Raw genomic sequence first — 12989 nt, forward strand, 5'->3', positions numbered from 1 at the left:
ATATATACATATATATATATATATATATATACATATATATATATATATATATATATATATATATATATATATATATATATATATATTGACTGGAGCTATTGTTTACCTTTCAGGATTATGGTGACACCTGTAGTGGAGTGATTCCAGGTCTAATCTGTTCTTAAGTGGTCACACAAGAGTCCACATTTCAACCCCATAAATCATCCAAGTAGAAATAAAAAAGATGGCTTCTCCTAACTACTTGTTATTGAATCCATTAGTGTTTTACTGCAAACAAGATAAACAAGCAATGTCACTGATAGTATAAAACTATTCTATGTCATTGGTAAACTCTCGAAAAACATATCTGTACTCCATATAACCAGTTACTAGGGGTATGACCATATGCTTTCGTCCCGATTCGATTCGAATCACATTTTTTGGGTGTCGATTCAATTTATATGGCGATTCTCACGATTCTTTGATGTTGCTCATTTTTGTAGACGAAAAAAATGTACAAAACTTTTTATTGATTTCAATGAGGCAAAAAAAACAACATAGTTGCCAGACCATCATTCTACTCCTATAACGTCCAAGAAGACAAGCAAATAGATTAATAAAAACAATAAAAACGGCAAAAAATTTATAATGTATTATTTTTATTTATAGGGAAAAAACAATCAAGTTTTTAACATTAAATATTAAAATTGTGAAACAAAAGAAAATCCCGATATTCAATTTTTAACATTCGATTTTCCACCACAACTAGTTACTAATCTTAGATGAACAGAAATAAAAAGTTTAGGTTAGATGTGGCACGAGATCACGGGCTGAACATGGAGTCTAACATGACCGTATGACTGAAGCAAGTAACAGGACAGTGTCCTTGGTGAGGAGACGCTGTTGAATTATATCAGATTTCAGTCCCAATAACTAGCACACAATTTAAAGAGAATACATTTTTCCTATAATTTGATTACCTCTTCTTTCTGTCGTAAAGGTGATGTGGGTATGACACCAAACAAACTGTGACAATGTACGAGGTGATGTCTGGTGACACCCTTGCTTGGAAGTCCAATCCAAGACCAAGTGGCACGGAGTCCAGCGCTGAAGCACACAACTCTGGGGACAAAAAGCCAGGCAAGATTCTAAAAGTATGCTTCTGCACTAGCAACAACTTTGGAAAGAACTTCACACTGGTCAAATGTGACAGCGCCTGGCAAATCAGGGTGAGTGTAGCAATCAAAGAAACATAAGAAAGGAATGATGTGTAAAAGCCTAAAGAGTTGTGACAAGTTGTGAATTCTTTACTGAGATAGCTTAAAATGAAAATGGACAAATAATTATATTGATCAGGAACAAGATGGCACCATCATATAATGAGTATGATTTTTGCAGACGCACAAAACTTTAAACAAAGTGTCAAACAAAAAACAAAGCAGAATTTTCTCACTCTTCCTTCCTTAGGCCATCATTCGTTCAATTCTGGTCAGTGGTCGATTAGGGCCAAATGTAAAACTGGCAGGATGCTACAGCCTCATGCTCAAGCACTTAAAATCAGAGGAACTTCACTGGCTCCATCCAGATCTGACTGTCGGCGAGGTGGAGATGCTCTATGAGAGCCATCACGTGGAAGCCGAGTGGAGGTTCACATAAATAATTAGCATTTTTCATCTGATTTTCTGTCACATGTCTCATAGATGACATTATTCATTGGTGTTTTTTTAAAAAAAAAAAAAGTTTAAATATCATGTGTGTTGTTTCTTCATAGGTATGACCTTCGGATCCGATATGTTCCCGTTAACTTCATAGAAAAATTCAAAGATGACAGATCTACGTTTTTGTATTTTTACCAACAGGTATATGAATCAGTTGTTTATTTGCTTTTTTAAAATAATTTTGTCTTTGTTTTTTTTTGTCTGCTGGTAATTAAACAACGGTATCGGTTCAGAAATGTACTTTTAGAAGACACAAAAGTTACTGTACAACCAAGTTCAAATAATCTCAAATGCCTGTAAAAAATTAAGGATATCGAGCCTTTTTGGTCTTACAGTTTATGTTGTTGACTGGCAGAAATAACAAATAAGTTTGGATTTTGACAAGAAAATTTTTTTTTTTTTCTTTTTTTTTAATCAGACCACTTTTATGTATACAAATATATCTGGCACATATCCGGTGTTTATTGTCAGCAGCCTAACTAGATATAAAATGAGCACCTTAGAGAAGCAGAATCTCCCAGAACTAAAGACAGGTGAGATTCAAATATCTGCTAAAAATCACATAAAATTGTGTGAACCTATTCCAAGGTCATGTTATTCAGATTACATGTAATAAGATTTTAGTTATGCTCTCACTTCAGTGCCTAGTCTCATCATAGGAATTGGCAACTTATACATTCACCATTTATGGACAAGGGTTTCAGAGAAAGTATTTTCTCATCCACATTTTGTTGTCCAGACAAGGCTTTGCAGGTTTAAGCAAGACAATGCAAAACCACATTCTGATTATATTATAAGAATTTGGCTTCAAAACAGAAGTTTCTGGATGCTGGACTGGACAGATTTTTACAGTAACATTATGCTGCATGTTTGTAAATTTTTGTTAAACATTTACGAATATTTCATGACAGGTACGCAGTGATTACATGCAATATTATGCAAGTAAAGTCAGTGATGGCATGGCGCTGCAGCTTGGCTGTTTGGAGATCAGGTGAGTCACTGCATTCCTCAGCTCTGTGTGAATGCCAGGAGATTAAGTTGATTAAAACATTGATTAAAAGTTACAGTACCTTGTATTTAATTCCATTTAATTTCTTTTCATTTCATTTAATTTAATTTCATTCATTCATTATCCTAACCACTTAATCCAATGAAGGATCACGGGGAAGCTGGAGCCTATCCCAGCAGCCTGTGGGCAAAAAGCAGTGTACACCCTCACCAGTCCATCGCAGGGCTTTATTTTATTTTATTTTATTTTATTTTATTTTATTTTATTTTATTTTATTTTATTTTATTTTATTAACTGCAGGTTACTTGTTCATTTTTGTATTGTGAGTACATGAGGGAAATAAATAACATTCTTTAGTTGAGCTCATTGGTGTTCATATTATTTCTTTTGATTTCACAGGAGGTTTTATAAAGACATGAATGCAAAAGGTCTTGAGAAGAAATCCAACTTTGAGTTGCTTGAGTAAGTTTTTAGTTACAACTTCAACAGTCATATATCTCATTTGACAGTTAAAAGCCTTTTTAAAAATTAGTTTTAGCTGTATAATGTACTTTGATTTGCATTTACTTTAAAGATGACATGTTGCTGAGCTGGTTGAAAGTGAGCCTTCAGCTTGTTTATAGGGATTTTTATTTTATATATATCTGTATATATATATTTTTATTTGTGGCTCTCTAATTTAGAAAAGAGGTGGGCCTGGACCTTTTCTTTCCTCAGCAGCTGATTAACAGCATGAAGGTGAGCCTTTCTGTCCATGATTTCAGCTTTCAGTGCTGACGGCCTTTTAGGCTGTGTCATCAAAAAGTATTTTTTACACGAGACTTTTACGAGACATTTCTGACTGCTTTAAATGTCCTTGTTTGCGATCCAGTCTAAGCAGCTACGGAAGCTGATCCAGCAAACATTTACACAGTATTCAACGCTCCAGGAGGATGAATGCATGATTAAGTTTTTAGAGACCCTCAAAGAGTTTATCAGATATGAGGAAGAAGTGTTTCCATGCGAACTAGTGGTGAGCTGCAAATCCCCCATATTACTCAAATTCTGACTGTCATTCTGACTTTAAACACAGTTAGAATTAATTTCATGAATGTTTTTGTTTGTTCATAGCAAGGTTGGAGTTTATCAGTGGAGTTGGTGATTGGTGGGAGGGGCATTCGTCAGCGTACTCAGAAGGACGCAGCGGTAAGTTCTGCAAATGTTTGTAGAAGGATTACGGAATACAAAAAAAAAAAAAAAAAACACTAAATTACAGCAGAAATCTGAACTTTTTTTTTTTTACTATTCTCACATTTAATAAACTATGAATCTTGGACTCCAAAACTCCCTAAACACACACCTAAACACACTAAAACAGTCAGCAAGGATAGAAGGTATGTTTGACTGAGTAGAAATATGCTTGTATAATATAATTGTACTGAGTATAATTATTCAGTCTGGCTGGTTGGACTGTGTGTAACCCAGTCAGTCAAACATTTAAAATGAACCCTTTCTAACATAAGAAAATTGATAGGTTTACTTATGGCAACCTTGTTGTTTCAGTTGGATCCTTTATTCGCTTAATAAAATTATAATCAGTTTTACAAAGCACTTCTTTATAAAGGAAACATTTTTATTGTTTCAAAAACTATATTCGAATCAATTCCAGCCAATCTGACTTTGCTGATAAAAAACAAAAAAACAGAAACAGGATTTAGTGAGGGAAGATTTAAAGATTTATTTAAGGTAATGATGTTTTCTAAATAAATGAGTTAAAGGTGTTGTACTTAGTTGAAAAAAAGAAGAAATTACAGCTTCCCAGTCTGAAGCTCAGGCATTTCCAGTCTTTATTTGGGTACAGTTCTTTTTTTTTTTCTAGATTAATCTGCCACATATTTTCAAGTGTCAACATGTGTTGAAAAGAACTGTGAGTGTATTGTGGTGGGGTGGTTAGCACTGTGGCATAACAGCAAGAAGGTTGCTGGTTTGATCCTTGGCTGGGGAGGGGGGAGCTTTCTGTGTCGAGTTTGCATGTTCTTCCCATGTATGTTCTCATAGCAACCTCCAGCTTCCTGGAGGTCCGGCTACCTTCCACTGTCCAGTATTAAGTGGTTACTTTAAACTGTCCCTAGGAGTGAGTGTGACTATGAATGGTTGTTTGTCTCTGTGATGGACTGGCAATACATTATCAAGTTAAAACTAACAAGCCTAATCATAATTCAGCATTATTGCTTCCTTTGTTTTTGTGTTGCAGGCAGTTTTTCTAGCTGACTTCAAACAGATAAAGAAAATACAGTTCTCACAGCAAAGTGACAACAAGGTGCTGCTAAACCTTGGCATCGAGGGCGCCAGGCAGGTAAGTCCAACAAGATGCTGTTGAAGAATATTCTTTTGCTCAGGAAATTTGAGCCTCCACATGTACTTGATGCACTTGTATGTCACATATTTGTGTTTGATAGCGGCTATCCATCAATGTGGCCACGATGGCTATGGCGGAAAACATGATGGATCTCATTGATGGTTATTGCCGCCTTGAAAATGACACGGATGACAGCGTTATCTACCGACCAAATAAAGGTGTGTGTTATTCAGCACCTTCTATTTTCCATACATAACTGGGTTAATACTTAAAACTAAAGGACATGGAGATGAGATGCTTGATGAATCTTCTTTTAGAGCATTTTTTTTTAAAACTCTCAGTTAATTTGTACTTTAGATGCCAAGGCTGCACGGAGTTCCCTGCCCGATATCCCCACAGGGTGAGTGGCTGTTTTATTGAATCATGCCATCAGTGCATTAACCTGCAAATATGTGACCAGGACTTTGTCAATTTATTTTTTCTCTGGAGCAGCAGAGAGCCCAGCACCAGCAGACACAGCATGGGTGAGCCAGTTCTCATTTTCCCTAAGCACATATTATTCCACATTAGACATTTTCTAGTTGAAAAGAAAAAAGCTGAGTGGAGTTGTCTTTTCTTCTTTTGCATGTTCAGGTTCTGATATCTACTGTGAGATTGTCGATGAAAGACCCAAATCAGGTTTGTCTGAAGTTATTATTCATGGCTTTCGCTGATTAAGATTCATTTTGGAGCCTTTATAGATGCCGTTTTTTTTCCCTCCAGCTGTGAAGTTTGGGATCAGTCGAAACGATGTAGTTCTTGGACGAATACTTGGTGAAGGTTTTTTTGGGGAGGTCTATGATGGCATGTACCAAAAAGCTGTGAGTCTGTCTCTATATCTCAAGTTAAGAGTAATAACACCCATTATGGTGTAGACTGGTCAAGCAAGAAGTTAAAAAGTGCATTTTCTTTTCTTGTTTCTTTGGACAGAATGGCACCGAGGTTAATGTAGCAATAAAGACCTGCAAGGACTGTTCACCAGATGTGATGGAGAAATTTATGAGTGAAGCAGGTACACACACAAAAAAAAAAGGTTTAAATAACAGCTGTTCCAACCAACAGCAATGTATAATGACAGTTGTGACAATAACTGAGCGCAACTTTCAATAATTGTGACATTTCCCAGTGATTATGAAGAACCTCAACCATCCCCACATTGTAAAGCTGATTGGAATCATCGAGGATGATCCTGTGTGGATTGTCATGGAGCTTTATCAGTATGGAGAGGTTAGTGCTGGTCAGGTACTAAAGTGATTAATGTGGAAATGGTGTTATAATGTTAAAGTCTTTTCCCCTTCCTGTCATTCATGAAAACCATGTGGTTGTACTATTTGTTAAATTCGGGCCTTGCTTATATAACCGACTTTCCTGCAGCTTGGACACTACCTGACTGAGAACCAAAACAAACTGACAAACACAACCCTGGTGCTGTTCAGCCTGCAGATCTGCAAAGCCCTCGTCTACCTCGAAGGGCTCAATATGGTACACAGGTGAGACATTAACCTAATTTTCACTGTATCTTACCTGTGTTATTTTCATCCACACCTGAATAAACATCTCTCATATTCATGTTGCGGTCTCATCTCAGAGACATTGCAGTTCGGAATGTGTTAGTTGCCAGTAAGGACTGCGTGAAGCTCGGAGATTTTGGCCTGTCAAGATACATAGAGGATGAAGAATACTACAAAGGTAACACAAGCGCACTTGTTTGACCAAAAAAGTTGGATAATAAAGGATCTTGAAAGCTGAAGGACAGTACAACAAGTAGTATGAATTATAACCAAGACAAAGTATTAAGTTTCCATGTAAATTGAAGTACGGTATTCACATCATATTATATCCATGTCTTGGCTTGTCACATCTTTCCAGCATCTGTTTCTCGATTACCAATCAAGTGGATGGCCCCAGAATCCATCAATTTCAGACGTTTCACCACGGCAAGCGATGTCTGGATGTTTGGTGAGCTTGCAATGCAAAGTCTTATTTCAGAAACAAAGCAGAAAGATCAAATCATTCAGAGATGGAAAACTAGCCGGCTGATTATTGACCTAAATAAACTTCATTAGTCGAAGAAACTGTTGGATCTATTGCATATACATTAGTGTGAAAACTTGAGTTCACTAAACAACCACATCTACTATGCTTTGTCTATTAACTGTTTTACTTTTTACCTTAATCTTCTGCAGCCCAGTGTTTTAACTTGCATCCTCCATTATGATGCCTTCTTTGGTCCACTTTGGGGTAAAATCACAAGGGGATCTCTTATAAATGGTATTTATGGTTTAGGAAATGACACAAACAAGATTGTATGGAAGTAAAGTTAACCCAAGGATACAGCAGTGATACAATCTAAATCAAATCAGAGCTGCAGTGTTGGACCCCCTGCCACCCAGGCAGGGGTAATCAACATGACAGTAACCCCCAGACCAAGCAGGCAGAGCCCCCAGCGGGAAGGATCTCCATGAGGAATACACTGGAGTTTAAACAAAAAGATTAAAATACCTAGAGAAACAATAAAAACAAAAGATAAGAGCAGCAATAATAAAATACATATATAAAATACTTTATACAGTAACTGTTAAAAAGAAAAGATTTAAAAAAGACTAATTACTGAATGATCATACAGGATAGTCCCTAAATCAGCTTCCATAATGAAAACCTTACAAACAAACCAAAGACTACTGGTTAGTATAGTGAGTTTTTTTAATCATGGACCCCAAAAGATTTCTGAAGGTGTCCTGTCGTATCAGGACACCTTCAGACCAGAACATTAAGGAAAGATTCTCTCATGGTTTCTGGTTCAGTTTTGTTTTCCCAGTTCATTCCAGATGCTTTATCAAATGAAGACCTTAGGAGTAAAGAGGCCAAATCAATACATTAAACTAATAACTGTGTTCTTCAAACTGTTCCTAAAGATTCTTTCAGCATGGTAGAACATGTTTTGGATAACAAAAAAAAAAAAAAAAAAATTGACCTGAAGGATCAGGAAACTTGCTCTGAAACAATGTTCAGTACCCGGGGTTAACCTGAAGAACGGTGTCCTGTCTCAGCTAGAGGCCTGAAACATACATGAACTTGTAGTCCGTCACAAAGAGCAGCAACACAATTAGAACATGAATGGACTTCTTTTCACTGTAGTAGTTATGGAATAAAGTCCATCCTTATCATAAAGAGCTCCGTACTTTTGGTGTACCTCTCTGAATGCACTGATCTGTATCTGAACCGCCTTGTGTTTTCTTTTGTACTCTCATTGTAGAATTCCATAATGAAAAATGGAGTAAAAGGCTGAAAATATCCTAACTTACTTCTGTTGTAGCTGTGTGCATGTGGGAGATCATGAGTCGAGGCCAGCAGCCATTTTTTTGGCTGGAGAACAGAGATGTGATCATTCAGCTTGAGCAGGGAATCAGGCTGCCCAAACCGGACAACTGCCCTCCTGCCCTCTACTCGCTCATGACCCGCTGCTGGTCCCACAATCCCAGAGAGAGACCCAGTTTCACTGAGCTTGTGCTCAAGATCAGGTACTCATTAATGAGATATTAAAAAAAAAATGTCTGGTGAGAAAATGAAAACAAACAGAGGCCGTTTCATTAAGACTCAGACAGAGAAGAAGCAGGACACCTTCACCAGCTTCATCTTCTTCTGCTGACCTTTTCCGTAATGATTTTCTCCTCAGTGCTGACAAAACGACCTGCCATAGTTCACACAAGTAAAGGTTAAACAGCTTTCTCGTTGGTGAATGCTTTGCAGCATTTCTGTTCTCAGATAAGCACAGGCTTCAGCGTGTTAGTTATGCTACTTTATCATAATCTTTTCAAAGTTCAACAATCCTCATTTCAGTGAATTACCGTAGTGATTATTTGGCTTCTCGACAGCTAAACACATTTATCAACGCTGTATTTTTCCAGTGAGAAGATGTTACCTGCTTGTTTAGTGAAATCAAGGTGGTGACTTGTTTTTTGGCCAGGTAGTGTATGTGAACGTTGAACCTTAAAGGTGGATTTATATTTAAGTATTTTCAGTCAATGGTTTGGCAGTCAGGTTCTGTCTTGATCCACGTGAGCCACCATGGTTTGCCATCACCGGTCCAACCAGTGAATTCTACGGGGAAACTTTATGAGCTGAATCTAGAAAAGAAAACGTGGATCATGCAGCTCTTCTCTTTTAGAATAACAGGCTTCCTCCAAGCTGATGTGAAAAGCTTTTAGCCCCTGTTGTTGCTGTAGAACAACAATTCAGAATTACAATATTTGATATTGAATTGTTCTCCTGAATAATACCTCAAGTCTAGTTTTTATCGGATTAATGGATTCTGGTTGCCATGTTTTTGCTTTTAATAGTCTTACTTGAAATTGTGATCATGTTTTCGCTCATATTCAAGCAAAAACAAACCTTTAATAACCACATCAGTGATCTAATGCCTGAAACTGTGTTTGATCTATTAGTGACGTCCAGAGGATGGAGAAGGAGCAGGACGTAGAGAGAGAAAGAGACAGAGCACGAGCTACGAAACTTTTCGAACCCAAGTTCAACTTTACACCACCTCCTCCCAAGGTATGAATCCCACTTTATTCTCTTCCATGTTTAGGTTGTTTAATGGCAGCCATATTTTATGTCACCTTTTATTTTGTTTGTTTTACCTTTAACTGAAGCCTTCCAGAATTCAACCAGCGCGGTTCGGGAACACACTCAGTATCGGTTTACATATCCAGGTATACTGAATCCAAATAAGGAAAGTTAGTGTTACACAAGATAATCTATCATTTTAAGTCTTACTTCTTCTGTGTGTGATGTTGCAGCTGAATGAAGCTCTGTGTGCCAGCTCTCCTGACCTTGCCAGCCCATGTGACTATCAGTCCCCTGTTGACTCCAGGAACACTCTGACGCTTCCAATCAGGTCTCCTCGGCCCCGCAGCATGGGGGTAAGATGGACAAACTCCACAGGTTTTAGCCTCTGTCTGTGTTTTAGTCACTTTGCACACGAATGTGGTGAAAACCAAGATCTTCATTTATATTAACAGTTTCTTCTTTGTTGCATTCATAGGAGAATGAGTTTCCCCGAGTGGAACCGAACAGCAGGGAGGATGCCCAGCGCCTGTGGCATAAAGAACGGGAGAACATGCACGAAACTCTGCGCCATCAGAAGGAACAGATGATGGAGGATAAGAAGTGGCTGGAGAAGGAAGAGAGACTCCTGGTGGGAAACAGAGCATCGTTAACTTTTATCACCCCCCTCTCTGTGTCTCTGTGTCCCTCTGCACATGAATTCAGTCTTATCCTGGAGGATGCACGGAGCAAGGCACCTTTACAAACTATCAGCCCACTTGTTCACCCTCAACGCCCCTCTAGTCTCAACATGAATGTTCCCCTGATAACAGTTCCAAAGAGAGGCTCCATGTCTATAATCTGTAAAATGAACCTGCCTGTTCTTTTGCAGGACCCCATGGGACCAGAGGATTCTGCCACTACAATGGTACGTGTTCACCAGTAAACTAAATTTAATGTACAATTAAGGGCAGTTTTGGAAACATTATTGGCTTTTCTAAAATCATTTCATCAAGTGACCAAATTTAAGTCCTAATTATGTGTGAAAATATGAGAATATTTCTGTTAGCATTATTTTTATCATTACACACACTTGCTCACACCTAGGAAATGCTCCAGAAAATGTGGTTCTGCACTTCACTTTCACTTTGGGGACTGGTGGATGATCTCAAAATATTTGCAGCAAATTTAGCAGATATTTAACACGGGCTATTGCTCATTTCAGGAGTTTGTGTGAAAATGGCTTCAGTCTACATGTTGATTGAATTACAACAGAGATTGAAAACATTTCCTTTTCAAAACACCCAGTTAGATTGATTATAAAAAACAGATAAGAAAAAAAAAATCATCTGAAAGTCAGTTAATTAAAGCCACAACTAATGATGGCATTTGTTTCAGTATTTTCATACTTCCATGTTGGCAGTAATAAGCCGATAAGTTATTAGAATGTTTTTCTGTACCACTGTCCATCATCTATCCATTCTGGTTTTGAACATTTACTTGGTGTCAAAGATACTGTAATATCATAAACTTATATAGTACACCTTCCCTGGTAGGTGGTGCTATACAACCCATGTTGTTATGGGTGCAGCATCTTACTATTTTCTGTTTTATTTCAATGTCTGTAAATAATGTGAGCTGTCGTTTCATTCTCATTATTTTTTCTTTTTCTTTGCAGTACCTCAATGCTGACAGTGAGAATGGTAAGTCCTTAAAAAATAGGAAAAAAAACCATAAGGTTGCACTCGAACATGTTTTTTCTCAATCTTCCTCTCTTTGCTCTTCTTTTTTCATTGTTTTTGTTTCCAACAGCACCTCCTGAGAAGCCCCCTCGACTCAAAGCACAAGTAATTAGATCAGTAAATTTTTGGTTAAACTGAGAAAATGTTAGAATGAAAATAATGAGTGCTGCTCTGCATTTCAATGACTAAAATGTATTTCTCACTCCTACTTAGGCTGCACCCACAGCTGAGCTAGACCGCTCTGATGACAAAGTCTACCAGTTTGTTATGGACTTGGTCAAAGTTGTTGTTCAACTCAAGAATGACATCACTGAGCTGAAGCCAGAACAGTATATTACTATTGTCAAGGTACACTGAGACAAATTACTTGCCCTCCACTTCAATTTTATAGGTTGTTGCTGCTTTATTGGCAAATTCAAAATGCTAAGACAAAGTTCCTGAGTCATACTGTTGATTAATTTTCTGTATTGATCTCTTCCCACAGTCTGTTGGGATGGCCTTAAGAGATCTGATTCGCAGTGTGGATGACATATTGCCCACCTTGCACGAGTCTGTAAGGACCGAGGTATGGTATATAGGACTGCAGACAACACTAATAAATGAGTTTATGAACATTTAAAATATATTACTTTTGTGGGGGGACACCTAAAAGATATACACATATGAAAATAAAGACCCACCTTGTTGTGTGTTAAAGAGCATATTGCAGGTTAGAACCCTCCCTGAAATCAGTATAAAGAAAAAAAAATGATAGGAACTGATGTTGAATAAAATCATGCATATAAATATACCATTTGGGTTCTTGGATTAGTTTCTGAAAACTGCAAGACAGGAAGTGATATAGGGAGATGGAGAGGTGTGCTGCCTGAAAAAGCCCCTCTCCAGTGAAAGGCACCCTATTGCAAGGAGTGCAATAACAGCATCTCACCGATAGATGGCATGTAGTCATTCTTTTAAGAGTTAAAATGAATACACACCACCTACAGGCGAGATGCTGTTACTGCACTTTTTATTCAACATCAGTTCCTATAATATGTTTTCTACATCCTGAATTGGGGGGACAAAGAGATGGAAAACTTATACAGGCACACAGCTTAGTATAAGTGAAAATAGTTTATTGTAATTCACCGGCAGGGAAGCAGACTGGAGAGGAGTACAGGAATAACAGTGTTGTGGAAGGTAGGCAGGCACGTCTGGGTTCCACTGGATAAACCAACAATCTTGCGATGAATGGAAGGCCAAGCAGGTATAAATGCTGTCGCTGATTAGAGACGGGGTGCAGCTGAAGATCCTGGTTGACAGCGAGGCCCGCCCACCACAGCCACACACACCAGAGCAGGGATAAGGACCACCACACACTTGATCAAGTGATATATTGTTGTTGTTTTTTTCCATAACCATAGATCGAAGGCACCCAGAAGCTGCTGAACAACGACATGGCAGAGCTGATTAGCAAAATGCGGCTGGCTCAACAGAATGCCATCACCTCTCTAAAGGAGGATTGCAAGAAACAGATGCTGGCTGCGGCACACACACTTGCAATGGACAGTAAGAACATGCTGGATGCTGTGGACCAAGCAAGAGTCAGGGCAAATTTAGCTAAACCAGCTGCTCCTTAG

General features: G+C 38.0%; 1 protein-coding gene across 1 annotated transcript; it reads left to right on the forward strand.

Annotated features, from left to right (window-relative positions):
- Positions 1-1013: 1013 nt before the first annotated feature.
- On the forward strand, positions 1014-12989 carry ptk2bb (protein tyrosine kinase 2 beta, b; the record flags this gene model as incomplete). The annotated part of the gene is made up of 28 exons (XM_079255889.1): positions 1014-1208; positions 1447-1625; positions 1751-1838; positions 2609-2688; positions 3106-3168; positions 3390-3444; positions 3578-3718; positions 3817-3891; positions 4940-5041; positions 5145-5262; positions 5402-5444; positions 5537-5568; positions 5678-5722; positions 5807-5904; positions 6014-6095; positions 6210-6310; positions 6458-6573; positions 6672-6772; positions 6953-7042; positions 8400-8604; positions 9529-9637; positions 9736-9795; positions 9883-10005; positions 10128-10560; positions 11441-11475; positions 11584-11718; positions 11855-11935; positions 12774-12989. 28 exons carry the CDS (start codon positions 1014-1016, stop codon positions 12987-12989), a joined length of 3201 nt encoding a protein of 1066 aa, XP_079112015.1.

This window comes from Telmatherina bonti, assembly GCF_933228915.1.
Source record: "Telmatherina bonti genome assembly, chromosome: 16".
NCBI classification, from domain to species: Eukaryota; Metazoa; Chordata; class Actinopteri; order Atheriniformes; family Telmatherinidae; genus Telmatherina; species Telmatherina bonti.